Source organism: Pseudophryne corroboree, chromosome 6, assembly GCF_028390025.1.
Source record: "Pseudophryne corroboree isolate aPseCor3 chromosome 6, aPseCor3.hap2, whole genome shotgun sequence".
NCBI lineage: Eukaryota > Metazoa > Chordata > Amphibia > Anura > Myobatrachidae > Pseudophryne > Pseudophryne corroboree.
In genome coordinates, this window is record NC_086449.1 from 540,984,882 (window position 1) to 541,012,766 (window position 27,885).

The window sequence follows — 27,885 nt, forward strand, 5'->3', positions numbered from 1 at the left end:
ATTGAGGTGTTTGTGTCGCTTAGCTTAGCCATCCAGCGACCACAGTGCACCTCTTTTTCTCTTTTCTTTGCACCATGTGCTGTTTGGGGCCAATTTTTTTAAGTCCCATCCTGTCTGACACTGCAGTGCCACTCCTAGATGGGCCAGGTGTTTGTGCCGCCCTCTTGGGTCGCTTTGCTTAGTCATCCAGCGACCTCGGTGCAAATTTTAGGACAAAAAATAGTATTGTGAGGTGTGAGGTGTTCAGAATAGACTGGATATGAGTGGAAATTGTTGTTATTGAGGTTAATAATACTATAGGATCAAAATTACCCCCAAATTCTATGATTTAAGCTGTTTTTGAGGGTTTTTTGAAAAAAAACACCCGAATCCAAAACACACCCGAATCCGACAAAAAATTTTCAGTTAGGTTTTGCCAAAACACATCTGAATCCAAAACACGGCCGCGGAACCGAATCCAAAACCAAAACACAAAACCCGAAAAATTTCCGGTGCACATCTCTATTTATTATTATACAACTCAGTAGAATAAGTGGACCAAAGAGCTTTGTTTCAATATGTTTTATTGAAACATTTTCATCTTTTGTGTTTCTTAAGGCACTTACAGTAAATACTGGAAAAAAGCTACTTTGAAGTTGAGCAGAACTGTACAACTTCTTAATTATGGTCAATAACAGAAGTCTAATGTTTTGTGGCAGTACCATTTGTAACACTGTGTTGATGCTGACGGCAATGATGTCATTTACCATTAATCTTAAATGAGTACTGTATGTCAATAAAAAATTTTTCTCAAATAACGTATATTCCTGTAACATTGTAAGGTTGTCCTTGATGAATTAGAATTGGGTTTTTGAACAGTATATCATTTTTAATGTATAGTTCTGCATGCAGTTACACACAGGTAGGAATGTATAAGCTTTGATAATCACACAACAGATTTTTGTTTAGTCTTTGTATAATGATTAAGTCAGATTTGAAATAACTGTCTGTGTACTTAATTGACTTAGGGGCCCTTGATAAACATTAGCTTAATCAAGAATTTGCTTATGTGCACAATAAGAGAAAGTGAGAGAGAGAAAAAAAAAGAAACAAAAATCTGTTACTAATTAAGTGCATTTGGCTGTTGTTTTGAACATTGAAACTGGATTTTACAGATGAATCTTAGTTGTGGATTACTGTGGTCAACACCTGGAAAATGAGTTCTAAGAACAAAGTGGATAGTATGGAAATGAATGACTGTTGTTTGAAGGCTGAAGTAAGTCACTTCATAAAATCAAACTGATTCACCAAATGTATACTAGAATTCGTTGTTAATCTTCAAAAATACTTTTATGCACATATAAACAGCCCAATAGATTGTAAGCATGCAGGATCTTCTTAGCTCTATGTCGGTTATTACCCAATCTTTACTATTGTTGTATTACTGATTTGCTCCCAACAGTAAAGCGCAATAAAATATGTCAGCGTTCAAGTAAATGTTCATAAATAAATAAATCGTATAGATAATAGATAATTATTGTATAATAGTTGATAATGATAGTTTTTACAAATTCTGTTTTCTTCAGTGTATTATATAAATCAATGTGGTGAGGATTTAAAGTGATAGATTGAGACAAACATGAATGGAAGTAGAATGATTATTACTCTAGTTACAGTACTTTAAGAAATGTAAATCAAAGTATCATTAATGCTATATACAGCATAAACTTGTTAAAGGTGTTGTATGAAAGATGCATATAGGATGAGAAAATATCCAGTGGCTCAGTTTAACAAGATTGTTCCTTATTTCAAAATTTAATAGATTATATAATTTTAATAAAAAAAGTTTATTTTAAATGATTTTTATAACATAATTTATTATGTACACTTTTTATTGGTATATTTTTGTTTTTAATAGTATTTGTTTATTATAAAAAAGACTTTAAAAAACAATTAAAACATCAGCTGTGGAGGTGGCTACCATAAGTATGTGAGCGCCAATCTGGTTGAAATGTAAAGTGATGGAACAAATTTGAATCTCCTTTCTATGAAAGGAAGTCTGGTCTGTATAACAATTCTCCTTGCCTGCTCCCTTGGTACTGCTCCCTTGGTACCTGACCTGATTCTGCGCATACCCTGGTATTGCACTACCGACCTGGTTCTGACCTGTTTGACCATACATTGGAACCCAGTCAGAAGGTCGTGATCGCTGTATCGGGTGTATCAAAGACCAAACCCACTTGCGGGTAAACCCTGGTGAAGGCTACCAATATGTTAGACCAGTGGTTCCCAAACTTTTTGGAATCATGGTGCCCTAGAGTATCAGAATTTATTTCACGTCATTTCTAGGCCTAAAGAAATTAATATTATATTAAGTAAATTGTGTTTGTGTGTCATCCTTAGGTTCAATGGTGTGATGAGGGACAAGATTTTCTTCTTTATGTCCACACATTTTATGATTGACAGCCACTAGCACTGGTTTTGTCTATTACATTGACCATAAATAATTTGATTTTTTTCCTGGATCACCAATCCAAGACACCCCTGCAAGTGCTCTGCGGCACACCATGATGCCTAAGCACACAGTTTGAGGACCACTGCAATAGACTCTTTGCCTTTGTTCTGGGTCCATGTCAGACCTAACTGTACTGTTAGCATCCATTTCATCCCAGCAAAAGTTTTGTGACATTGTTATTGCTATTGTTAATGTTGCAGGCAGGGTAAAAACTATAGTGGACACAAAGATTGTGACAGGGGGCCTAGCGATGTTGGAGCATCTGCTAAAAAGGAGTATACTATTTTGCACTGTGCTTTCAAGTACTGAGATCTTTAATATTAATGCACATACTTTGACATTTATCTGATGCAGTTATATTTTTCTGGGTAATGCTGCCCTGTTAACTTTATTAAGCTATCCGGTGGTTTTATTATTGCATCAAACCTTTATTTTAATAACCACCTTAAACTGATAACCCAAAATTATGAATAGCTGGAATTACATAATGAAGGGTGGCATAAAAAAGCAGTGGAACATCGTCCACAGCCAAATAAGATATTTAAATAAAATGGGCTGGCATCCATCCCAGTGCAAACAGGATTGGGCAGTACCACTCTCTTTCAATCTGCATAGCACTGGGCCCTGAGATGGAGACTGGGTACATACTTGAGGTAGAGACAAAGCTGACCTCTCTCAAAGGGAATTGCAACTCAACTACTCTTGTGTCATTAGAGACCACCCAGGTGTACTGCTTTCTACTAAATCCAGGTTTTGATATCCACGGTCCACCACTCCAGTGTGACCTCCTAATCTAAACTAAAGAAAAGAAAAAAGTCCCTCAGGAACAACACCAACCCCTCCCTGACTAAATGTATGTGATCAGCTATAAAACATTCCACCTCTTCAAATCTATTCCAGGGGTGCTTAATATCGAGGCCCCCCAGACTAATTACCAAATGGGAACAGCCACTTTCATTTTGTGCCTAACCCTATCCAAAGTCACCCGCCTTGAGACTGCCTCCAGAACTGACATGGGATAATCTCTGTCAACATGAACCAAACCCTGGAACAGAGAAGAGAGTGTCAGAAGAGCCACCTTGATGGTATTGATCAACTCAATACATGTACATGTCCTCAAATCATTCCCTCCCAGATGAATGATCACACAATTGAGAGACCTAAAACACACCTCCTAAGAGACAGACAAGTAGGCTTCATACCATGCATTCCCAGTCACCCTATATCATGAGTGCCAAGTAATTGGGTGGTCTTCTCTGCCTACTTTCCCAATTTATATAAGTGCCCCATAAACCACTCCCAACAAGAATTACTGGAAACACAAAAGGTCCTCGAAGACAGTAAGGTTAACTCAGCAGACAGACAAGCTTAGCCAGGGAGGAAAAAACTGTTTTTGGAAACCCAGATGAAAACCGCAAAAAATTCTCTGATAGGGCAAAAATTGGAAAGAACTTAATTTCACCAAAGCGGTAAGAGGTTTGGGTTTCCCAAAAATTCACAGGAATTGTGCCCAACCTACCAATTTATTCTCCCAATATAAGTGCTGTTAATTAAAGACTTCCAATGACTTAATTTCTTAATGGAGTCAATGGAGGAGCCTGCTAAAGCATTGCAAGTACTGTAGCAACCCCAATTCTAAAAGAACATTTCCTATAAGCTGCAACCCATAAGTCCAACTGAAGGAAACATTTCTGAAACACCCTGGTAAATTGGAACTTGGATAAAGGGGAATGGTCAGTGGTCAAGCTGAAACTACTGGACATACTGTAAAACAGCGTCAACAACCCTTAGCCAAGTGATCCATCTTCAACATAGAAATATGGTATAAAACCATCTCCTGTTGAATAACCACACTGACAGATAGCAAATCCATAGAAACAGTTTTTTTTATTCATCACTATTAACTTGCCCACATTATAAGCCCCAAACAATGTTAGCAAAAATGCAAGCTTAAATAAGTATGCCACCGATGGAACCAACTGTACTGAGGAAAGGTCATCATGATGATCTTCCCCTGTTCGGACTCTTGTCTATTAGAGGACAGTACCTGTGGTGAGGAGGAGAGTGATTATTATAAATTAAGCTCCCTAATTGTCACGTTTTGTTGTTGAGGATGATTTTGTGAAATAATCCCGCTCCTAACTGTAACTTTTCAACCCCAGCCTGTGACATGGCAGTTAGGAGCTGATTGTCTGATACTTTATCTCTCTCTACTTTATCTCCATCAAAGGCTTAGTAAATAAACCCCTTTATCTTCGTCCACTTTATCTCCATCCAAGGCTTAGCAAATAGACCCATACTGTATATCTCTTTAACAGAAAGTTCTTAGCTTACTCACTCATTATCATTGTTCACTAAACGTAAAGATGGCACAAGGCCAGTTACAAGGAAAAAGCTTCTCAGCATTCAGCCATTTAGAATTTCAATTTTGCAATTTAAAACTAGAGATGAGCGGATTCGGTTTTACTCGGTTTTACTCGGTTCTCAAAACCGAATCTTATTGGCTATCCAAAACACGTGACATCCGTGAGCCAATAAGATTCGGTTTTGAGAACCGAGTAAAACCGAGTAAAACCGAATCCGCTCATCTCTATTTAAAACACAACATACTACACATATAGAAAAATAAAAAAATACACCCTCAATCTTGCGCTACACAAAGGTCCATACGTTTATGACCACTTCCTATGAACTAAGGAGTGGTGAAATAATGTGCAATGTGATACAAATGTTCGTAAGAATCCTATGGTTCAGCAATGAATGATCGACTGATCGTGAAGAACACTCCCATCACGAACCTTCAGGACCATTGGGAAAAAGATACCTTTATGGGTATTCTACACGTATCATACATGTAATTATGGAACGTACATTTGGAAATCGATCATTCATTGCTGAACCATAGGATTATTAAGAACATTTGTATCACATTGGACATTATTTCACCACTCCTTAGTTCATAGGAAGTGGTCATAAACATATGGACCTTTGTGATGCGCAAGATTGAGGGTGTATTTTTTTCTTTTTCTGTCTAGTACCTTTGGAGATAGAGTGACTTCTCCCTATACACCTTCTCTGCAGCTATCCATCAGCGCAGTCACCCTTCCCCACCCATTTTCTTATAATACACATATAAGCTATAGGCCATAATTACTTGCAACATAGTAAAACAAAGATGGATTACAAATAATTCTTACTTTTATTTGCTCAACATTCATGTTTGTGCACAACATGCAAGCTCAATATAATGGGGTTTATTTACTAAGATTCATAATTTCCGTAAAAAGGTCAAAGTTCAATCACGAATGACATCGACAGCGTAAAACTGCAACTTTTTGAATTGATTACGATGGATTTACTAAGCTGTCGTATTCGGGTTTTTCTTTGCTTCCGATGTCGATGTCATTCGTGTTTTTTTACCAAATTTTACGGCAGTGATTAGCAAAACACTGCCGTTTTTTTTTTACAATCAATCTCGGCTGGATCTGTGTGATCCGTGCTGGGGTTCGTATTTTTGTTTAAAAAAATTAAACAATGTAAAATTCCAAAAAAAAATGCGTGGGGTCCCCCCTCCTAAGCATAACCAGCCTCGGGCTCTTTGAGCCGATCCTGGTTGCAGAAATATGGGAAAAAAAATTACAGGGGTTCCCCCATATTTAAGCAACCAGCATCGGGCTCTGCGCCTGGTCCTGGTCCCAAAAATACGGGGGACAAAAAGAGTAGGGGTCCCCCGTATTTTTGAAACCAGCACCGGGCTCCACTAGCTGGACAGATAATGCCACAGCCGGGGGTCACTTTTATACAGCGCCCTGCGGCCGTGGCATCAAAAATCCAACTAGTCACCCCTGGCCGGGGTACCCTGGGGGAGTGGGGACCCCTTCAATCAAGGGGTCCCCCCCCCAGCCACCCAAGGGCCAGGGGTGAAGCCCGAGGCTGTCCCCCCCCATCCAATGGGCTGCGGATGGGAGGGCTGATAGCCTTTGTTGTAAAATAAAAGATATTGTTTTTAGTAGCAGTACTACAAGTCCCAGCAAGCCTCCCCCGCATGCTGGTACTTGGAGAACCACAAGTACCAGCATGCGGCGGAAAAACGGGCCCGCTGGTACCTGTAGTACTACCACTAAAAAAATACCCAAAAAAAGTCAAGACACACACACCGTGAAAGTATAATTTTATTACTTACATACACACATACATACATACTTACCTATGGCCCCACGCAGGTCGGTCCTCTTGTCCAGTAGAATCCAAGGGTACCTGTTGAATAAATTATACTCACGAGATCCAGGGGTCCAGGCTCCTCGGCAAATCCAGGGTTAATCCACGTACTTGCCAAAAATAAAAAAACGGTGTCCCGACCACGAACTGAAAGGGGACCCATGTTTGCACATGGGTCACCTTTCCCCGAATGCAAGAAACCCACTTTGCCTTCTGTCTAAGTGGGTTTCTTCAGCCAATCAGGGAGCGCCACGTTGTAGCACTCTCCTGATCAGCTGTGTGCTCCTGTCTTCACTGACAGGCAGCACACGGCAGTGTTACAATGTAGCGCCTATGCGCTACATTGTAACCAATGATGGGAACTTTCTGCCCTGCGGTTGACCTAAAGTGACGTCACCGCTGAGCAGAAAGTTCCCAGCATTGGTTACAATGTAGCGCATAGGCGCTACATTGTAACACTGCCGTGTGCTGCCTGTCAGTGAGGACAAGAGCACACAGCTGATCAGGAGAGTGCTACAACGTGGCACTCCCTGATTGGCTGAAGAAACCCACTTAGACAGAAGTCAAAGTGGGTTTCTGGCATTCGTGGGAAGGTGACCCATGTGCAAACATGGGTCCCCTTTCAGTTCGTGGTCGGGATACCGTTTTTTTTATTTTTAACAAGTACGTGGATTAACCCTGGATTTGCCGAGGAGCCTGGACCCCTGGATCTCGTGAGTATAATTTATTCAACAGGTACCCTTGGATTCTACTGGACAAGAGGACCGACCTGCGTGGGGCCATAGGTAAGTATGTATGTATGTGTGTATGTAAGTAATAAAATTATACTTTCACGGTGTGTGTGTCTTGTCTTTTTTTGGGTATTTTTTTAGTGGTAGTACTACAGGTACCAGCGGGCCCGTTTTTCCGCCGCATGCTGGTACTTGTGGTTCTCCAAGTACCAGCATGCGGGGGAGGCTTGCTGGGACTTGTAGTACTGCTACTAAAAACAATATCTTTTATTTTACAACAAAGGCTATCAGCCCTCCCATCCGCAGCCCATTGGATGGGGGGGGGGGCAGCCTCGGGCTTCACCCCTGGCCCTTGGGTGGCTGGGGGGGGGGACCCCTTGATTGAAGGGGTCCCCACTCCCCCAGGGTACCCCGGCCAGGAGTGACTAGTTGGATTTTTGATGCCACGGCCGCAGGGCACTATATCAAAGTGACCCCCGGCTGTGGCATTATCTGTCCAGCTAGTGGAGCCCGGTGCTGGTTTTAAAAATACGGGGGACCCCTACTCTTTTTGTCCCCCGTATTTTTGGGACCAGGACCAGGCGCAGAGCCCGATGCTGGTTGCTTAAATATGGGGGAACCCCTGTCATTTTTTCCCCCATATTTCTGCAACCAGGATCGGCTCAAAGAGCCCGAGGCTGGTTATGCTTAGGAGGGGGGACCCCACGCAATTTTTTTTGAAAAAATAAGCACTTTCCCACCCCTTCCCACTGATATACATGCACGGATCTCATGGATCCGTGCATGCCTATCCAATCATGAATAAAAAAAGCAGGTCTGTTTTTTTTTAGCACTTTTTTACGAGTTGTAATTTTTCACGGCAGTGTTTGTTCTTTTTTTGCTTTGCACTTCTTAGTAAATGACCGAGATTCATACTTAAACAGCCGCGTTTTGACCGATGGTGTATTCATTCGTAATTTTTTACCTGAACTTGCAAAAAATTACGAATGCCCTCATCACTGCCGTGATTAGTGCTTAGTAAATTACCGAGATGACACTTTGATGAAAAAACGGCATCTCGGTCAAAATCGGGAGCTTAGTAAATATACCCCTATGAATTTAATGGATTATAGCAAGAATATCTTTATTACACAACAGCTTAACAATACATCCCTTTCTTTCTCAATCAGTTCTATGTATCATCAATGTTAATAACGTTAATACGGACAAGAAAATAAGGGTCATTGCAATTTACTGCAGCCAATACAGGCATAAGGTCCTCTTCTGGTGATGAAAGTAAGCATTGTCTGTGGCACCAACTGTGAGATTTCCTGTGGACAGCAAACTGATTGTATGGACATTAGTGCATGCTTATGTACTGTATGGCAACAACACTATATGACTCGGAACATACCTACAGTATGTCATCAATAAACTAATCACTTGCTAATACCATTTTCAAAAGACTTAAAAAAAACCATAGTATTGCACAGATTATATATTTGTGATTTAACAGTCACATTTACAAAACTATAGCATAATTTTTTAATGGTTTATTTCATTAGTCCTCGAGCTCTGCTTTATTATCTCCATCAAAGCGTTCTTGTAAAACAAAATATTCTCCACTTCGAAGCTGTAATGCAAAGTTGTTGTTGTTTTTTTTCTTCCAAGTATTAAGTGATATGGTGGCTATGATGCATAGTATACAAATGAATGAGGTGCTTGCGAGATTTGACTTCAATCATCTACTGATGCATACACATGGGTAGCTCATTGAGGGTAGCTTATTGACCTATATATAAATGGTTCATGCTCATAACATATGGGGAGAAATCTTTCATTCAAAACAAAATTCAAAAACTTATCCAGAAGCTAACAATTAGTATTTTTTGACTTTCTTTCCTTATTCTGCAGGAATTACAGCAATATACAGTACTTCAAGTCCTGATTGCGGATATTTCCAGATATTGTAGGAAGATGGATTGCAATACTGACCCTAATAGCTGCTGAGATATGTATAACTGTGAGACATAATGGGCAGAATTAAAATGTTTATCCACCGGCAGCCACTAGATGGCACCCAAACGGAGCTATTCAATTATAGCTCAGTTCCGGTGTGTTGGCTGCCGGTGCCTGCATTTTAGTTTGCACCCCCCCGGTGCGTGAAAAGTGACCCATTTTTTAGATCGCGCCCAGCACTTTTGGGTTTAGCTGCTTTATGCGGCTAAAGCCAACCTCTATAGGCGCGATTAGTGCAAAAAACAGAAACAATTGAATATAATTCCGTCACTTTAGACTAGAGAACGGTCGTGATAATCAATTGAATACACCCACTACGTGTTATCAGATATGTCAACATTTTAAGTCACATTTTTTGGACCGATGTGTATTTGTCATCATTGAAAAGTTGCCCTCCCTTTGGAATACTGATGTACAAAAACTCCTGCTCAGTCCTACGCCAACCACACCACAGCATAAACTGACAGTAATTACTCCAGCTGCTGTTTATTAAAATATTTTTTTTCTATTTTATAGGCACATAAATTATTGGATAATGACATTGAAGGAAATGGTCAGAATGTAACTAATTCTTCTAATGTGGGAGAGCACTACGGTCCATCTATAGAATTAATTTATGCCATCGATGACAGACCGCCTTGGTATTTGTGTATACTGTTGGCCCTTCAGGTTTGTATATAACTTTTTATTTAAAAATAAGAGGTCACAAAAATAATTTTAAGGAATATGATTTCAGGAATAGTAAATGGGACAAAATCTATGCATATTATTATTACTATTATCTTTTATTATAGTGCGCCTCAAGCTTTACCTTGTAGAAAAGACTGCTAGCTGTCTTATATTTGGTTTTACCTTGGCTTCCATGTGTCAAAGTCGAAAAATATTGCAGTACACACATCACGTACAAACTACACTCAGATGGTCTCCGCGCATGTACTTGTTCTGTCGTGCGTGCACATATTCGCAATTTGAGTAAGGTCGCTCCTGCGGTCCGGCTCATTAGCGAGTGGTATGGGTATTTACGGTAGAGTTTGTGAACGCATGGAAGGCTATCAAAACACATTACATATTTAATCCAAATAGTGCACAATGTACACATAGTCCCCCTGCACCACATCAGAAACTAACAGCAGTTTAAATGGTAACAGAACAAAGGTATTCACCTTTACAGGATAGGAGGGGAAAGAACAAGGTTATAAGGTGGTGTTTGGTATCCAGCTGAAGGGTATTTAAAGGGTAACATTCGGGTCTTGGTTTGAGGAAGATCGCATGTTCCTGTGGATAGTTATGTGCAGGAGCAGAATATAGATATAAACTGTATTTACTGTACATTATGTATGCGGCGGGAATCCAGAGCAGTTGGAAAAGACATCGCCTACCCATTCAAACCGACCTATGACCTCTCCTGTACTGTAAATGACCATCCCTGTGTCCAATGGACAAAGAGATTACAGTATCCATTGTGTTATGTTTTGGATGAATTATATAAAGAGAGCCTGCAGCAGGCCTGGTCAGGCACAAGACTCACAATGTTATCTATCAGATGACGGAGGACCGGACCGGGTAGCGCAAGCGAATCCACTCACGTATGTACCATTGAATGTAGCCATTTACTCTGTTATATTGTATTGTATTATTTTATTGTAACCCCCTTTCAGCAATAATACGCTGTGGTGTCGGAACCCAGCGGTTTAATTACAATCTGGTGTCGTGTCTTCATTGCACTGCTAAGGTTTAAAGTGTATTATCATTGCATTGCATTGCTGTAAAAGGTTTAAAGTGTATCTCTGGGTGTGTACGCACTGTGAGTACTTTGTACCGTCAGCGCAGCGTTTGTACGCAAAGTACGTACACAGTACGGGACTCTGTACGCTAATAGCAGACAAAGTACGTAGAGTGTGTATTAAGTATAGCGGCTGCAGCGGCTCCATGGTAAAGTGTATTTAAGGTGTGTTTAAGGTATAGCTTTCATTCCTGTAAGATAATCAGCATTATCAATTGGGGGCTCCTCCGGTTTTCCACATACTTACTACCTAACAGGTCACAGTAGACTTTATCTATCAGCAAAGGGTGGACAGAAAGTATCCTACGTATCTTTTTTCTGGTCGATGGATGCACTGAAAACCCTACTTGATTGCTGATTAGATGGCGTCTGCTCTGTATGGTTTGTAGAGATGCTGGTAGAACTCGTAAGGTAAACAGGAAAAAAGCTATTTAAAATCTGTGAATTTTTTTCTTGGCGCCAAAAGCGTACACAACAAAAGGCACCCATACTTTGCATACTCTCTCACATTGTTGCCATAACATTCAGATTGCTAGATTCATTTAGACCTGTGTGAAACCGGAGACATTTGTTGCTATATAGTTAAAAATAAAATAAGTATTTAAGGAAGTAAGAGTAAAATCACAAAACGCAGTTCTGGCCCAGTAGTAAGAGGATTAAAACGGAACAAGTGTGGATTGTGTTTAGTGGGCAATAGCAGTTTTATTGCTCACATTTATAGAATTGTGTGATTTGTGCTATTGCGAACGTACGGTTTTGTACACGTGTCTCGGACACAGTACGGAACTGCACACGCGGCGTAAGAGACACGCATGATAGCGTGTTTACGCAAATTGCATAAGAAGTACGGTCGCTAAGGACAAATTACACAATAGTTCATTTAGTTTAAAGGCGGGACAGTAGCCACGCTACAATAGCACCAAACTACCCGGTTTCTAAAGAAATTTAATATAAAAACAAAATTTAGTATAAATTTTTTTTTTTAATTGCCTCTGGGGGTAAAGCTGCCAACTTGAATGAATCCAAAATTTCTGTACAGAAAAAACAAAGTGTATTTGAGTGAGCGAACGCAGGAGTGAGTGGATACTGAACCCAAGAACTGAAGTGTTCTGAAGTGGTCTGAAGTGGTCTGAAGTGGTAACACTGGGTTAGTAGAGGCCCGGTGGCGTAGGGTTCGCTACCCTACGTTATTAGGAACTGATGTGGTCTGAAGTGGTCTGAAGTGATCCCATACAACTGAAGTGGTCTAAAGTGGTCTGGAGTGGTCTAGGCTAAGGTGGTCTACAGCAATTGTAGGGCATACAGATAACTAGTATCTATAGGCTGTGCTATTGCATCGCATGTCCGTTTGTTCTGCACAGCACAACATGATACCATTGTGTCATATGCACTGTGGAAGAGCATACGCCGACGTGATTGTATAGACAAAGGGGTTTTTCTTTGATATCGTCGGGAAATCTCCCTGGTGGGCTTCACTGGAAAGGGTGAAGGATATTTATCTAATTTCTGCCTCTCTCAGGAAAATATTCCAAACAGAAGTTCCACCGAAAGAAATTACGGTGTTGTAAGGTCTGATAGGAGCCCTAAGTTGGGTACATTGCGATCCGCTACCAACAGTGTATCGTTGTACTGGCCAGCGTGGGTGAGAGCGAGTGGAAGGCGCTCGGGTATACTTCCACCGTCTACTTATATTGAGTATTTTGGTGTTTGTGGGAATTTTTTTTAAAGTTATTAGAAAAGACCCACAAATATGGGAGCCAGTTGCTCAAGTAAGAGACGTTTAGACAGGGTTCAGGCAGAATTGTGGCCAAAAGGCTCAGCAAGGTTTATCATGTGTGAAAAATATGGTTCACACACAGAAGTTTTATGCAATGAGTGGGTATGTATGACTAACAATGATAGGGTACCATTCCCTATGGTGGGCAGCTTTGAATCAGAGGTATTACAGAACTTAAGGTTAAGGATATGTCTGATAAAATCCAAGAAACAAAGGATTAAACATACAGACTGTTACAATTTATGGCAACAGGAGGGGGATATGCAAAGGGAATTAGCTCGCGCAGCAGGTTCCAAACCTAGCGGGAAAGCAATGGCGACCGCACCACCACCACCATATATTGTGGGTGAGAAAGTTGCTACAGACAATGGTACATTGGTACAGGATAGGAGAGTAATTGATAAATGTACTAATGCTAACCCTTGCCAGTTGTATCCCATTTTAAATTTTCCCCAGGACTGCGAGCAGGAAGATGAGCCTAGCACGATATTAGCACTCTCTCTAGCAGCCACCACACAAGACACTCAGGTGGGCATGGCCCAACCACCAAGAGCAGTAGTCAGGCCCCCTAGTGGAGGGATAAGTGAGGTCGTGTCCACAGGTAAGTACGGTACCATACATTATGCAGAGACAATAGCACCTCACATTGTAGAATCAAACTAGAATTATGTAATTGAGTTAAATCCTGTCAGGGTGATTGCAGTCCCCAATGGGAAGACTGACGCTCAGGGAGTCACTCCCATCAGGAACATTGCCATGCATTGTCCTTGGTCCCGGGCAGAGTTAAGGTCAATTATGTCAGAATTTCCAGATCCCAGAAAAGATCTAGTCGCATGCCAGAGGTTCATTAAAGAGTTAAGTAACGAAAACGAACCCACGAACAAAGATTGGCGAACAGTGCTACGGGTATGTTTACCCTCAAATACTGACCCCGCAAAATTCATAGCCGATTGTAAGTTAGACGCAGAAGTACCTCTCACTGATGAATACAATCAGGAGAATGTACGGCAAATCAATCTGCAATTAGGAGTATATTTCCCTACTGTTGTCAAATGGAATAAAATCTTTTCCATAAGACAAAAGGAAGGTGAAACGGCATCTGAATATTTCCATCGAGCACTGCAGGAAATGGCTAGATACACTGGGATCGAGGACATTAGAGACAATATACATCACAGGGAGGTAGCTGTTTCAGTATTAATGGACGGGCTGAAGGAGGCACTGAGAACAAGGGTACAGACCTATCTACCAAACTGGAGAGGTATCTCAGTACCTGCATTGAGAGAGTCCGCTGTCGAGCATGATAGGAACATCAGTAAGCACAGGGAGTCACAGGGGGAAAAGCTGATGAGGGTAAGTATACAGGCCCTTACAGCAAAACCCCATCAGCCGAAAACCCAGACCCCTGCTGATTGGAAAAGACCTAGAGTATGCTACGCTTGTAAAAAGAAAGGACATTTTGCCCAGGATTGTAGGAATAGAAGTACACATAACGTAAACCGACCCCCTAGACCAGAATACGGACCTCACTACAATTCACATAATTGGGATCAGGGACCATATAGGAGAGGTTTTGAGCCACATGCAGGGGAAACAAGGAGGTATCCACCAAGGAGAGACTGGCAGGTCTCCGAAAACTCACAGCTACCCCCCTCACATATTGTAGCTGCCAATGCGCTGCGGGAGGGTCTCAACACACAATAGGGATTGGGCCACACCTGTAGTCTGCAGCCAGTGAAGTTAATTGCTAGCTTTGGTAATGAACCTGAGGTCACGGTTGATGTAGCTGGTGTACCATTACCTTTTCTCGTAGATACAGGGGCGGCCAGGTCAGTGTTAAATACAACAGTAGGTATAAAAATCACAGGTAAAACAATTTCGGCAATGGGAGTAACAGGAACTGTGCAACAATACCCTTTGAGTAGACCAGCAGAAATTACGATAGGGCCCTTGCAAACCAAACATTCTTTCCTGTTTGCTGCATCGGCTCTGACTAATCTACTCGGGAGAGATTTATTGTGTAAAATGCGGTGTGTCATATACTGTACTCCAGAGGGTGTCTTCTTGGATATACCTGGGAACCATGCTCAAGAAGTACAGGATATATTAGACACCCCTCAAAGGCTAATGTCGCATTCTACTGTTATAGACAAGTGTCCATCAAAGGTAGAGGAAATGATCTCACAAATACCGGGTTCCCTTTGGACCAAAGATGGATAAGACACTGGATTGATGGCAAATGTAGCTCCAATAGTAGTGCAAGTAAAAGATGATAGGATAGCTCCAAAAATCCCTCAGTATCCTCTGAAGCCAGAGGTGGAATTAGGAGTGTACCCTGTCATAGAGCGGTTGCTACAACAGGGCATCCTAGTCAGGACGTCCAGCACTGCCAATAGTCCCATCTTCCCTGTGAAAAAGAGTGGGGGGAGGGGTTACAGGCTAGTGCAGGATCTAAGGGGGATAAACAAGATAGTTGAGAGCCAATTCCCCGTAGTGCCCAATCCAGCTGTCATCCTCATGCAAATTCCCCCTACTGCAAAATTCTTCACTGTCATTGACCTCTGTTCTGCTTTCTTTTCTGTCCCTCTACATCCTGACAGCAAATATCTTTTTGCTTTTACATACAGGGGAGTACAGTACACCTGGACTCGTCTCCCCCAAGGTTTCATTGACAGCCCGAGTATTTTCTCCCAGGCCTTGCATGACTGTTTACAATCCTTTCAACCTGAGAGTGGATCAGTGCTAATACAGTATGTCGATGACTTATTGTTGTGTTCTGACTCACTCGAATCGTCCTTGAAAGACACGAAACAGCTTCTGTTTCATTTTTCCCAAACGGGACACAAGGTTTCTAAGGATAAGTTGCAGTTGTGCCAGACCAGGGTAAAATATTTGGGACATTGCTTGACTCAAGGACTTAGACACCTCACCGCTGATAGAATACAGGTGATTTGCGACATGACTCTGCCACAAACGCAGCAACAGATCCGCACTTTCCTTGGAATGTGTGGGTACTGTCGAAACTGGATTCCAGGGTTCTCTATACTGGCTTTATGTTTGCAAGACATGGTCTCTTCAAACAAACCAGAACGGGTCTCGCACACAGATGAGTCCGAACTGGCCTTTGAGAGACTCAAACAGTACCTATCACAGGCACCTGCATTAGGTATGCCAGATTATGGGAAGACCTTTGAATTATACGGTACAGAAAGTGCAGGGTGCGCAGCAGGAGTTTTAACTCAGAGACATGGTGATGCCAGCAGGCCGGTAGCTTACTACAGTGCACAGTTGGACACCGTAGCGCGGTCTCTCCCCACATGCTTGCGAAGTGTTGCAGCGATAGCTTTGCTAGTAAGTAAATGTGAGGACGTAGTGTTAGGACACAACCTGACCATCCATACACCTCATGCAGTATCAGCCTTACTGAACTCTGCCCAAACCAGACATGTCTCATCTGCTCGGTTTACAAAGTGGGAATTATCACTGATGGCCCCTGTAAACATCACCATTAAGAGATGCAGCTCACTAAATCCTGCAACTTACTTGCCAAGTGTGCCTGGACAGGCACAAAGGGTGGAGGATGAGAATGATGGTGAAGGAGGATTTAGTGCAGACACTGATACGCATGACTGTATGGAATACCTGAATCAGACTTTCACTGCGAGACCTGACATCAGTGACAACCCACTGGAAGGGGAAGACTTTACCTTCTACACTGTCGGTAGTTGCCACAGACAAATGGACTCGGGAGACCTGTGTACTGGATATGCAGTTGTAGACGACAGAGGTATCATAGAAGCTGAACCCCTGGGCCCACCGCACTCAGCACAAGTTGCTGAGTTGGTTGCCCTAACCAGAGCGTGTGAATTGGCCAAGGGTAAGTCAGCTAATATATACACAGATTCTATGTATGCCTTTGGAGTGGTGCATGATTTCGGGGCCCTATGGCGCCTCAGAAATTTCATGACGGCAGCTGGCACACCCGTAGTGCATGCGTCCCACATAAAAAGACTTCTAACAGCGATACAGGAACCAGACAGAGTGGCTGTTATCAAGTGCAAAGCACATACTTACAACCAAGACCCAATTTCACTTGGTAACAGCTGGGCAGACGAAGCTGCTAAATCAGCAGCCAGCACCCCCATACAAACGAACATCACATCACTGATGACATTTAACATGATCAACACACAACAATTTATTGAAATGCAAGATTTGTGTTCATTACAGGAAAAGGCAGTCTGGAGGTCAAAGGGATATGGCCAGGAATCCTCAGGACTGTGGACAGGTGGACAAGGTAAGCCAGTAGCCCCCAGAGCATATCTTCCAAGCTTAGCTGAGGCAGCACACGGTCTGTCTCATCTGGGTAAAGAGGGTATGTGTAAGCTGGTGAGATCCTACTGGTGTGCACCAGGATTCTCTTCTCATGCAGGTAAAAGAGCAATGACATGTTTTACTTGCTTGAGGAAGAATATTGGAAAGTCAATACCAACAGAGACATCCCATATCCCTCCGACAGACGGACCTTTTCAGGTAATACAAATCGATTTCATACAGTTACCACCCTGTAGGAATTTAAAATATGTGTTAGTTTGTATTGACGTATTTTCTAACTGGGTAGAAGCGTTCCCTGCTGCCACAAATACTGCTACGTTCACTGCAAAGAAAATTGTGCAGGAATTTGTGTGTAGATATGGTATCCCTAGAATAATTGAAAGTGATAGGGGTACCCATTTTACAGGTGAAGTATTTCAGGTCATGTGCAAACTGATGGGAATTAATAGCAAGCTGCATACTCCGTACCGTCCACAGGCGAGTGCAAAGGTGGAGAGAGTAAATAGCACTATTAAGAACAAGCTGAGCAAATTAATGGTTGAAACTGGATTGTCGTGGCCAGAAGATTTGCCACTAGTGTTGTACAGCATCAGAACCACTCCCAGGTGTCCCCTTAACCTATCACCCTTTGAAATTCTTTTTGGTCGACAACCTCATGTAATGATAGACCCCCAGGATGATTTGAAATGTAATAATGAAGTGACTGTGAAATATTTGGTTGGGATGAGTCAGCAGCTGAGAAATCAACAAAGAAATTTAAAGCTGGTGATTCCTGACCTACCGAACAGTAATTGTCATGACATTGAACCTGGGGCTTATGTGATGATTCGAAATTTCTTACGCTCAGGTTGCCTCATAGACAGGTGGGAAGGACCGTATCAAGTCTTGTTAACCAGCACAACAGCATTGAAGGTCGCCGAAAGAGAGACTTGGATCCACTCGTCCCACTGCAAGAAGGTTGCTGACCCGGAGAGAACTCGTGACAAAGAGCAGAGTGTAGAGAATCTCGTATCACTGGAGTGTCTGTTCCGGGAAAGTTGAGAGGCAGGACTGTTGAAGGGCATCTGAGCACAGAGAGTAACAAGAGCTAGAACGGTTGTCGTACCACTTTCTTTTTTTCACCTCCCCCTGCATTTTTCCTTTCTTTTCTCCTTCTTATTTTCCTCCTTTCCCCTAACGAAATGGATTGACCACAAGAGACTGCGTTTCGGGTTCTGTTAGTAATTCTGATTCTGATAAGGACAGTGTGTTTTGGTGAGGGTCCCAGAGAGGTCGAGCAGGGATCTGGAATGGGTTCTGATGGCAAGTATGAATTTGTAGAATCTCAGGATCAGCGCATCACTTTAGTAAAGGCTAGCATCAGTAAGCGCTCTGGTAGTCAGGGAGCTCGGAGGCACTGTGAGGGGTTATTGTCTGATGAATATTGTATTTGTAGGAATTGTGAGAATATAGTTAAGGATGGGTGCATCCAGAGATGTCAGTCCAACCTTTATATCGACATGGACCATCATCCGTTGAGTGATTACCACTCACTAGTGGGTAAGATCTTAAACCAGACAGAATGCTGGGTGTGCTCACAGGTACCTCAAGGTCAGAGCAAGTCAGGATTAGTACCATACCCTTTAGCAATAGATGAGGTACTCGAATTACGGGGTGGGAGACCGGGGGACAAGAAATTCAATATTTCTAGGCCCCCTAGTTTGAAGCTCCACCAGTATCATGTAGATAGATCCTTACTATGTTTCAATATTTCCAATTACCGAAAACCGGGAAATTGGGAAGTGACGTGGAATAACCAGACAATGACCTTTTCACACAGAGCTGATAGGATACCCATAGACTCTGAACTTGTACGCCAAATAGCCAACAGTGGGAGGTATTTTCGGTATAGGTATACTCGTGGAAGCAAGACCATGTGGGTTTGAAAAGTATCGCCAGGGTATTGTGCTCATATCATCCAGCCCGATACTTGTACTGAGCAGATGGGAGAACTAGGGATAGGTTTCTTTACTTGGAAAGTTTGTAATATGGTGATGTCATATTTTGTCCCCTATGTTCTCCCAGATGATGCCTATTTCATATGTGGGAGGAAGGCGTACAAGTGGCTTGCCCCGAGCTCAGAGGGATTGTGTTATATTGGGAGAGTACTACCAGAGGTCATGACCATAACCCATGATAAGATGAAAGACATTCACCGCAGTGCTCAGGCTCCTTATACTCATACTCACTATGAACACATTATCAAGAGACACCTCATAGATAGGACAGAGCACGCAGCCTCTGATTTGATCCACGAATCCACCGGGATTCAATTCCTTCTCACATTAGACATCACCCGTACTGCCAGAGGAATTATAAATTATAGGTATATCCATACGCTAGCGAACTTGATAGATAATATCACTGAGATGTATGACGACACCTTCTGGTATACGGGAAGGGAGTTTCAAGCTTACAAGAAGGAACTGATTCAGCACAGGATGGTCCTAAATTATATCACAGCCGTGTCAGGTGGGTACTGTGTTACTCTGGCAACTCAATATGGTGTGAAGTGCTGTGCGTATATTACGAACAGCACTGATGATCCAACGGAGATTATCGATCAAAAGATGGACGATATCTTGCAGTTGAAGTGGGAGTTCAGGAGGAAACACAACCTTACCTTGGCGACTGTGAGTAATGAACTGACCGGCTGGGTCTCATGGTTGAACCCACGAAATTGGTTCTCAGGTTTAGGAGAGTGGGCTCAAAATGTTATTATGAGTATAGGGAAGTTTCTCCTTTGTATCCTGGGAGTCGTCATAATTATTGGTTTGATATTTAGGTGTGTTCGAATTCTGACGCGGCGCAAGCACGGCACAAAGTTGATGAGTCTAAGGAGCGAGGGCGCTGTTATAGCAGCAGACTTAATTTGTGACCCATCCATAGAGACAGTGTTATGATAAGGAATGCAAATGAATTTCATGGCCTGTTTCTTTCACCCGTTTTTCCTTTGTTTCCCCCTCGGCCCAGATACATCCATCCGGAAAAGACATCTGCCCTACCCAAAATGTTTATATGAATGTTTTTTAGATATGTGCCTTATCTTCATCTCTGCAACCTCCAGTTAATAGCACACATAGTCGACAGGTGATATCCACATATGCTAGCACTCACATATTTTTCCCCCTCCATGTATCATCAGCTAAATGTGCACCCCATTTGTTTTAACAAGAAGCCGAAAAGAGCTCGGCAGTGTTTGTTGGCCCATTTACAGACCCTTGATACGGGATGAGAAGGATTTAATGTATACTTTGCAATACCTCGAAGCTTATTTAGAACATATACGGCACGATGATACATGCCCCTTAGACATGGATTCATACATACATGCTTTTTACTATCCCACTAGGTCATACATTTCCTACCTACCACTCTCCCCCGACCATCCAAACTTCTGTAGATATTGTGTAGATATTTTTCTGTGTAGTGATTAGATAGTGGCAGTTATTGGTGACTGCCAAAGGGTGGACTGTCAAAGTCGAAAAATATTGCAGTACACACATCACGTACAAACTACACACAGATGGCCTCCGCGCATGTACTTGTTCTGTTGTGTGTGCACATATTCGCAATTTGCGTATGGTCGCTCCCGTGGTCCTGCGCATTAGCGCGTGGTATGGGTATTTACGGTAGAGTTTGTGAATGCATGGAAGGCTATCAAAACACATTACATATTTAATCCAAATAGTGCACAATGTACTCATAGTCCCCCTGCACCACATCAGAAAGTAACAGCAGTTTAAATGGTAACAGGACAAAGGGATTCACCTTTACAGGATAGGAGGGGAAAGAACAAGGTTATAAGGTGGTGTTTGGTATCCAGCTGAAGGGTATTTTAAGGGTAACATTCCGGTCTTGGTTTGAGGAAGATCGCATGTTCCTGCGGATAGTTATGTGCAGGAGCAGAATATAGATATAAACTGTATTTACTGTACATTATGTATGCGGCTGGAATCCAGAGGAGACCACCCACAAGAGCAGTTGGAAAAGACATCGCCTACCTATTCAAACCGACCTATGACCTCTCCTGTACTGTAAATGACCATCCCTGTGTCCAATGGACAAAGAGATTACAGTATCCATTGTGTAATGTTTTGGATGAATTGTATAAAGAGAGCCTGCAGCAGGCCTGGTCAGGCACAAGTCTCACAACGTTATCTATCAGATGACGGAGGACCGGACCGAGTAGCGCAAGCGAATCCACTCACGTATGTACCATTGAATGTAGCCATTAACTCTGTTATATTGTATTGTATTATTTGTATTGTAACCCCCTTTCAGCAATAATACGCTGTGGTGTCGGAACCCAGCAGTTTAATTACAATCTGGTGTTGTGTCTTCATTGCACTGCTAAGGTTTAAAGTGTATTATCATTGCATTGCATTGCTGTAAAAGGTTTAAAGTGTATCTCTGGGTGTGTACGCGCTGTGAGTACTTTGTACCGTCAGTGCGGCGTTTGTACGCAAAGTCCGTACACAGTACGGGACTCTGTACGCTAATAGCGGACAAAGTACTGTATTAAGTATAGCGGCCGCAGCGGCTCCATGGTAAAGTGTATTTAAGGTGTGTCTAAGGTATAGCTTTCATTCCTGTAAGATAATCAGCATTATCACATGCCTCTACACTCTTGGCAGAAAAAAAGCAATGGTATGAAAATAGGAATTGCAGCAGTACAGTTGTGGCCTAGGATAGAATCCTTTTCCCTCCAGCTACTGACAGCTTCTGATTCTTTCTGTGGATTCAGTATGTAGTACCGATGGCCGGGATGCCAGCCGTCAGTATACCGACATCGGTATCCCGGCCACCAGGATGCCAACAGTGGGGATAGCGCTAGTAAGTGGGCTCACTGAGCTCACCATGCTGCGTGCACAGTGGCTCGCTGCATTCGCTACAGGTTATATTCTCCTCTATGGTTGTCCTGGATACCCACAGAGGGAGCAAAGCCTGTGGCGCCAGACGGGATCCCGGCATCGGCGTTGTGATTGCCGGGATCCCATGCAGTGGAATGTTCACCGCTTCCCGTTTCTGTAAAAGGAAGCACAGAAGTTAAGACACAGGAGGTAAGAGTAGGCTTGCCATAATATCCCTTTAATGCAGGACACCTATGATTACACAGGTTCTGTGGCTGGCTAAATTCATGCCTGCATTTCACATGTTTTTTTTTTTCCAGCCACAGAACTTGTGTAAATAATAGGTGTCCCATATTAAAGGGATATAATGGCCAACCTATTTGTGAGGGAAGCTAGTCACAGGCTTCTTTACTGAGGGCTTATGTTATGTCTTTAGCAGGTATGCATTAAAATAGCGCCCGTCGGGATTCCAGCTGTCTCAATACTGACATTGGGATCCTAACAGGGGTACTATACTGCCGCCGGAATACCGGCGAAGTAGGTGATCCCCCCTCTGTGGGTGTCCACGACACCCATAGAGGGAGAATAGAACCTGCTGCACTTGCCCACCTGCCGGCATTCTGGCGCATGAGGTGTCAATGTCAGTATACTGACTTTCGGTATCATATGCGTCGGCATCCCATACCGATCCCCTTTAGTAACACCATAGGAAAATACTATGAAAATATTTGTCAAATATAAAGACTATTGTAACTAGGAATACTGTTTTCCCTGAGTTCCATTTTAGAGTCCTCACACTGAACTATAAAGCATACCAGGCTTATTTTAGCACAGCCATTACTGAAGCAGCTGAAGTGAAATCTGTCTGTTTTGTTTAAAACAGCATTGTGCATTATCTTAGTCGTTTCACATGACCAAACATGTAATAATGCTCAAAGTAACATGAACCAAAGAGTATTTATTCTACAGTTGTAACATATTCTCCAGTACTGAATGTAAACCCCAGATGGCAGTCTCCACTAATCACATACTTAATACTTGGCTTTGTTACTAATGAGTTGCACATGAACAGGCTGAACATTAAAAGCATGGAGAATTTCAAAGGCCACTCAAAATAAAGATTGACGTTTCCACGGGATGCAGCAGTAGCCCCCAAGCTTAAGTGGACCCCACATAAAACAAAGGGCACAGTCATTTTATTTTAACTTAATATATGTGATGTTATTATGTATTTATTAGCTCAGCAGTGTCTGTAGAATTATTTCAGGGACAGATTTAACTTCTTTTATGACCCTAGGCTGTATAATTCATTTCTGACAACCCCCGTGACTTTTCCACACAAGTAATGCTAATTATGGTATATAAGGTAAATGGTATATGTATCATCATCTACAGGACAATCTGCTTGGTTTGTATCAGTCGGCTGGTTGACACTGCTTGTGTTGTAAGGTTATGAATAATAATGCTCAGCATTTGACATTTTATTGTGGCAAGGAAACACATTTTTTTCAGAGGCCCCTGTTTTACAATCATCAAGGTTCAGAGGGATTTTCAAATTGTATATATGACTCACAATGAATTTAGTTTAGATGGAAAGAGTTTTTAGTTAGATCTCCCTCCCCCTTTCACATTCCAAAAGTGCTATTACAATTTTCTTCCAACCAGAATTGTGGACAGTATTGAAGATTTGTTTCCTTAGATCTCTATCAGCCTTGTGTTCTTCCTGTAATCAGCTTCTGCTTTAAATTAGGTTACCACACTTCTGGAAACTCAGTGCTTGACTGATCAGTCCATATCACCACAGTATGTATTATTGGGAATGCATACTGGATAAAGGGGGTTATTCAGAGTTGTTAGCAATTGGGCAAAACCATGTTGCACTGCAGGTGGGGCAGATGTAACATGTGCAGAGAAATTTAGATTTGGATGGGGTTTTTTTATTTCTGTGTAGGGTAAATACTGGCTGCATTATTTGTGCACTGCAGTTTAGATTTTAGTTTGAACACACCACACCCAAGTGTAAAGGGGCATACACACTAGACAATTTAAGTGGACGATATGCGCGATAAAGATGTTATTGTGCATATTATCAAGTGTGTATGCACTGTAACTATTACACTGCATGCTGCCGTGGGTCATTATTGTGTATCTTTATCCACTGAACATGCAGTCCAATTTAGCCTATATCTTTCATGACTGCATGTTCAGGGATGGGAGGGGTGAAGTCACTGAACGATATTGTTTAACATATCGTTCACTGTGTATACACTTTAACTTTCATTCTGCTTCTGGGGAAATTTTAAAGCAAAATCTTTATCTCTATCTTTATTGGTTCAAAATCGTCTAGTGTGTACCTGCCTTGAGTCTTTGTGCACATGTTACATCTGCCCCACCTGCAGTGCAACATGGTTTTGCCCAATTGCTAACTTTTTTAGTTTGCTAACAACTTTGAATAACCCCCAAAAACTTTACAAAGCAATAACAATAAGGATGTTGTAATATTCTTTCTATTAAGCCGGCTGTGAGCCAATCGAAGCTTACAGACCGGCAGCCAATCAGGAGTTGGCAGCTCCTGATTGGCTGCCAGTTCATGAGCTCCATTTGGTTCACGCCAGCTCAATAGAAAGAATACAACTGCAGCTCTGTGTGCCGCCGCGGCCTGTCCCCGTCGATCCTCACTGCTGCCACCCTGGTCCCCTCTCAGTCAGGGCCCCAGACTGGAGTCCCCACCATCCCGCCTTTGTGGCGGGCCTGCCTACGTCCTTTTGGCAATTGATTAACATGCATATTTATTGTTAGGATTGCATATAGTTCCCATCAACACTATGCTTGAATATAACTTCTTTATAAGGCTTGTAATTGCTGTCCAGCTGCTTGACAGCTTAGATCTGTTTAACATATTTCACAATAAATACACTAGTGAAATTAGGAAATGATTCTGTTTCTTACTTGCATCATGTGAATTAGATTCACATGATGTAAGTAAGAAACAGAATCATTTCCTAATTTCAATTTCAATTTTTGAATTAGATTAAACAACTTAATAAACTATATGCCTTTTTCTGTTTTATACAGCATTATATTTTGGCCTTTGGTGGAATAATAGCCATTCCATTAATTCTAGCAGAACCCCTGTGTGTTAGTCATGACAATGGAGTGAAAAGCCAGCTGATAAGTACCATATTCTTTGTGTCTGGAATATGTACCCTTCTTCAAACAACAATAGGAACAAGGTAATTAAAATGATCAAGAATATGAACTGTTTCTTCCCCACCACTTCTGATTAATAACTTGGAGCATTGATCATAACTAGCAGGCTGTGAAGGGTCGATTAACGTGCTTAACAGTATGATAATGATGCTAATAATTATAATAATCAAGAGAAAAATGATGGTGGTTGGATGTTGCTGCAGGCTTCAAGCAATCAGTCACAGAGAAAATGTATACTGTACTTCCTCAATAATAAAAACATGTGACTTACAGAGAAGAAAATGTATAGGTCGGTCTGCTTGTAAAACATTTCCATTCAGCATACAGTATTTACCTTTTTCTTTGTGTACTCTGGGTGATCCAAGAGAGGATAGGGGCATAGTGCCCTGACTCATGCCATACAGCCTAATACCTCACAATGTAATATTATGATTTCCACCCACATATGCATGACACCTATTCTTGTGCCAATTTGCCCACATTTTCCTCCATTGCTAGGGGATCCGGTCTCTAGGCTGACAGTAACTAGGTCGACACTATCTAGGTCGACCGGGTCTCTAGGTCGTCAGGGTCTCTAGGTCAACATGTTCTAGGTCGACAAGTCAAAAGGTCGACATTAGATTTTCACAATTTTTTTTCTTTTTTGAACCTTTTCATACTTAACAATCCACGTGGACTACAATTGGGAACAGTAACCTGTGCCGAGAGCAGCGGTAGCGGAGCGAGCCATGCGATGGGACATGGTGCACTAACTGGGGTTCCCGGTCACTCTACGAAGAAAATGACACAAAAAACCCATAAAAAACTCACGACGACCTTTTGACCTGTCGACCTAGAACATGTCGACCTAGAGACCCTGTCGACCTAGCATCCCTGTCGAACTAGTTACTGTTGACCAATAGTGGTTGACCTAGTCACTGTCGACCTAGTTACTGTCTACCTTCCATACCACACCCCATTGTTAGTTATTACACAAATGCAAGTCATTCTACTGCAACAAAATACCTCACACACAGAGTCCCATCTGTACTTATTGGGGCCATAAGCCCAGCCTCAACTACTTCACAGTTCTTTTCACTCATTGCTGGCAGGCACTGTGGGGTACAGACATGGTCTGGCAATGAGCTTATTCCTATCACCGCTCCCAGGAGCGGCTCCTGTATAACAAATATAAATTGTTGTTAATTTGTTTTTGTTTTTTTATAATTTGATCAAAAGTAGATTTGTAAGATTATAATGTTTATATTATTTACATTTTTAGGTTTATTTCATAGTTAATGTATGATGTGTATGCAGGGCATCCTGCCCAAGTATGCTTTTAAAAGCCAGATCTCTCCGAGATACAATAATAAAACAAAACACAACAATGCTTATTTTAAGAAACCAAATTTACTAAATTGCAATATGTTTCCTAAGGGTTTTTTCAGCTTTTTTTTAAACCCATTTTATTTTATTTCTGTTTTGTACTGTAAATATGCACTTACTGTAATGTGATTGGTAGGAGCATGTATTATCTCAGATTGCATCTAAACTCTGATTTAGAACATTTGCTAACAGCTATACCTTAATCAGAGGTATTGTGTTGCTGTTAGCTATCTGGTTTATTTGTTTATACAGTGGGGGAACTAGTAAATGGTGAGCCCAGATGCAAAAACATGTCTTAAGCCCACTCTTCACCTCACCCCGAGTTCATAATATGCTTCCAGTGCACCACTTTACTGAATGGGATAGGCATGGCAGTGGGTAACAGAGAGAAACAGAGTAACAGGGGAGCCAGTGAGTGATGGGGAGAGGCAGAAGATAACAGGGGGAGGCAGTGAGTGACGGGGGGGGGGTAGAGGTTGACAATTGGAGGCAGAGGCAACAGGGGGAGGCAGATTGTGAGGTGGAGTGGCAGAGAGTGACAGGGAGAAACAGAAGGTGATGGGGAGAGAAAGAGTATAACATGGGGAAGCAATGGGTGATGGGGGACAGTTGGTGCCTGGGAGAGGAAGTGGGTGATGGAGAGGGGCAGTGCCTGAGGTGGGGAGGCAGAAGGTGATAGGAGGAGGCAAAAGGTAACAGTGGAGGTTACAGGGGACACAGCTGGTGATGTTGAGGCATAGGATGACATGGGGAACATAGGGTGACATCATGCAGAGAGAGACAAGGGAAGGCAGAGGGTGACATAGGGAAGCAGAGGGTGAAAGGTAGGCAGAGGATGAGAAGAAGAGGCAGAGAGAAACAGCTAGAGGCAGAGGGTGACAGGGGGACACATCTGGTGATGGAGAGGTGTATGGTGACAAGGGGAGAGACAGGATGACAGCATGCATAGGGAGACAAGGGGAGGCAAAGGGTGACATAGAGGAAGCTGAGGGGGACAGGGGGAGGCAGAGAGTAAAAAGAGAAATCAGAGGGTAATAGCTGCAGGCAAGAGATGACAAAAGGAGGCAGAGGGTGATAGCTGA

General features: G+C 42.3%; 1 protein-coding gene across 1 annotated transcript in view; it reads left to right on the top strand.

Annotated features, from left to right (window-relative positions):
• The first annotated feature begins 3,527 nt into the window (after window positions 1–3,527).
• LOC134934617 (solute carrier family 23 member 1-like) overlaps window positions 3,528–27,885 on the top strand; it is a 319,416-nt gene continuing 295,058 nt past the window's right edge. The window contains exons 1-3 of the mRNA XM_063930011.1: window positions 3,528–3,683; window positions 9,958–10,110; window positions 25,304–25,461. Of these exons, the coding sequence (XP_063786081.1) occupies window positions 3,528–3,683; window positions 9,958–10,110; window positions 25,304–25,461 (467 nt within the window). The remainder of the gene's footprint in view (window positions 3,684–9,957; window positions 10,111–25,303; window positions 25,462–27,885) is intronic.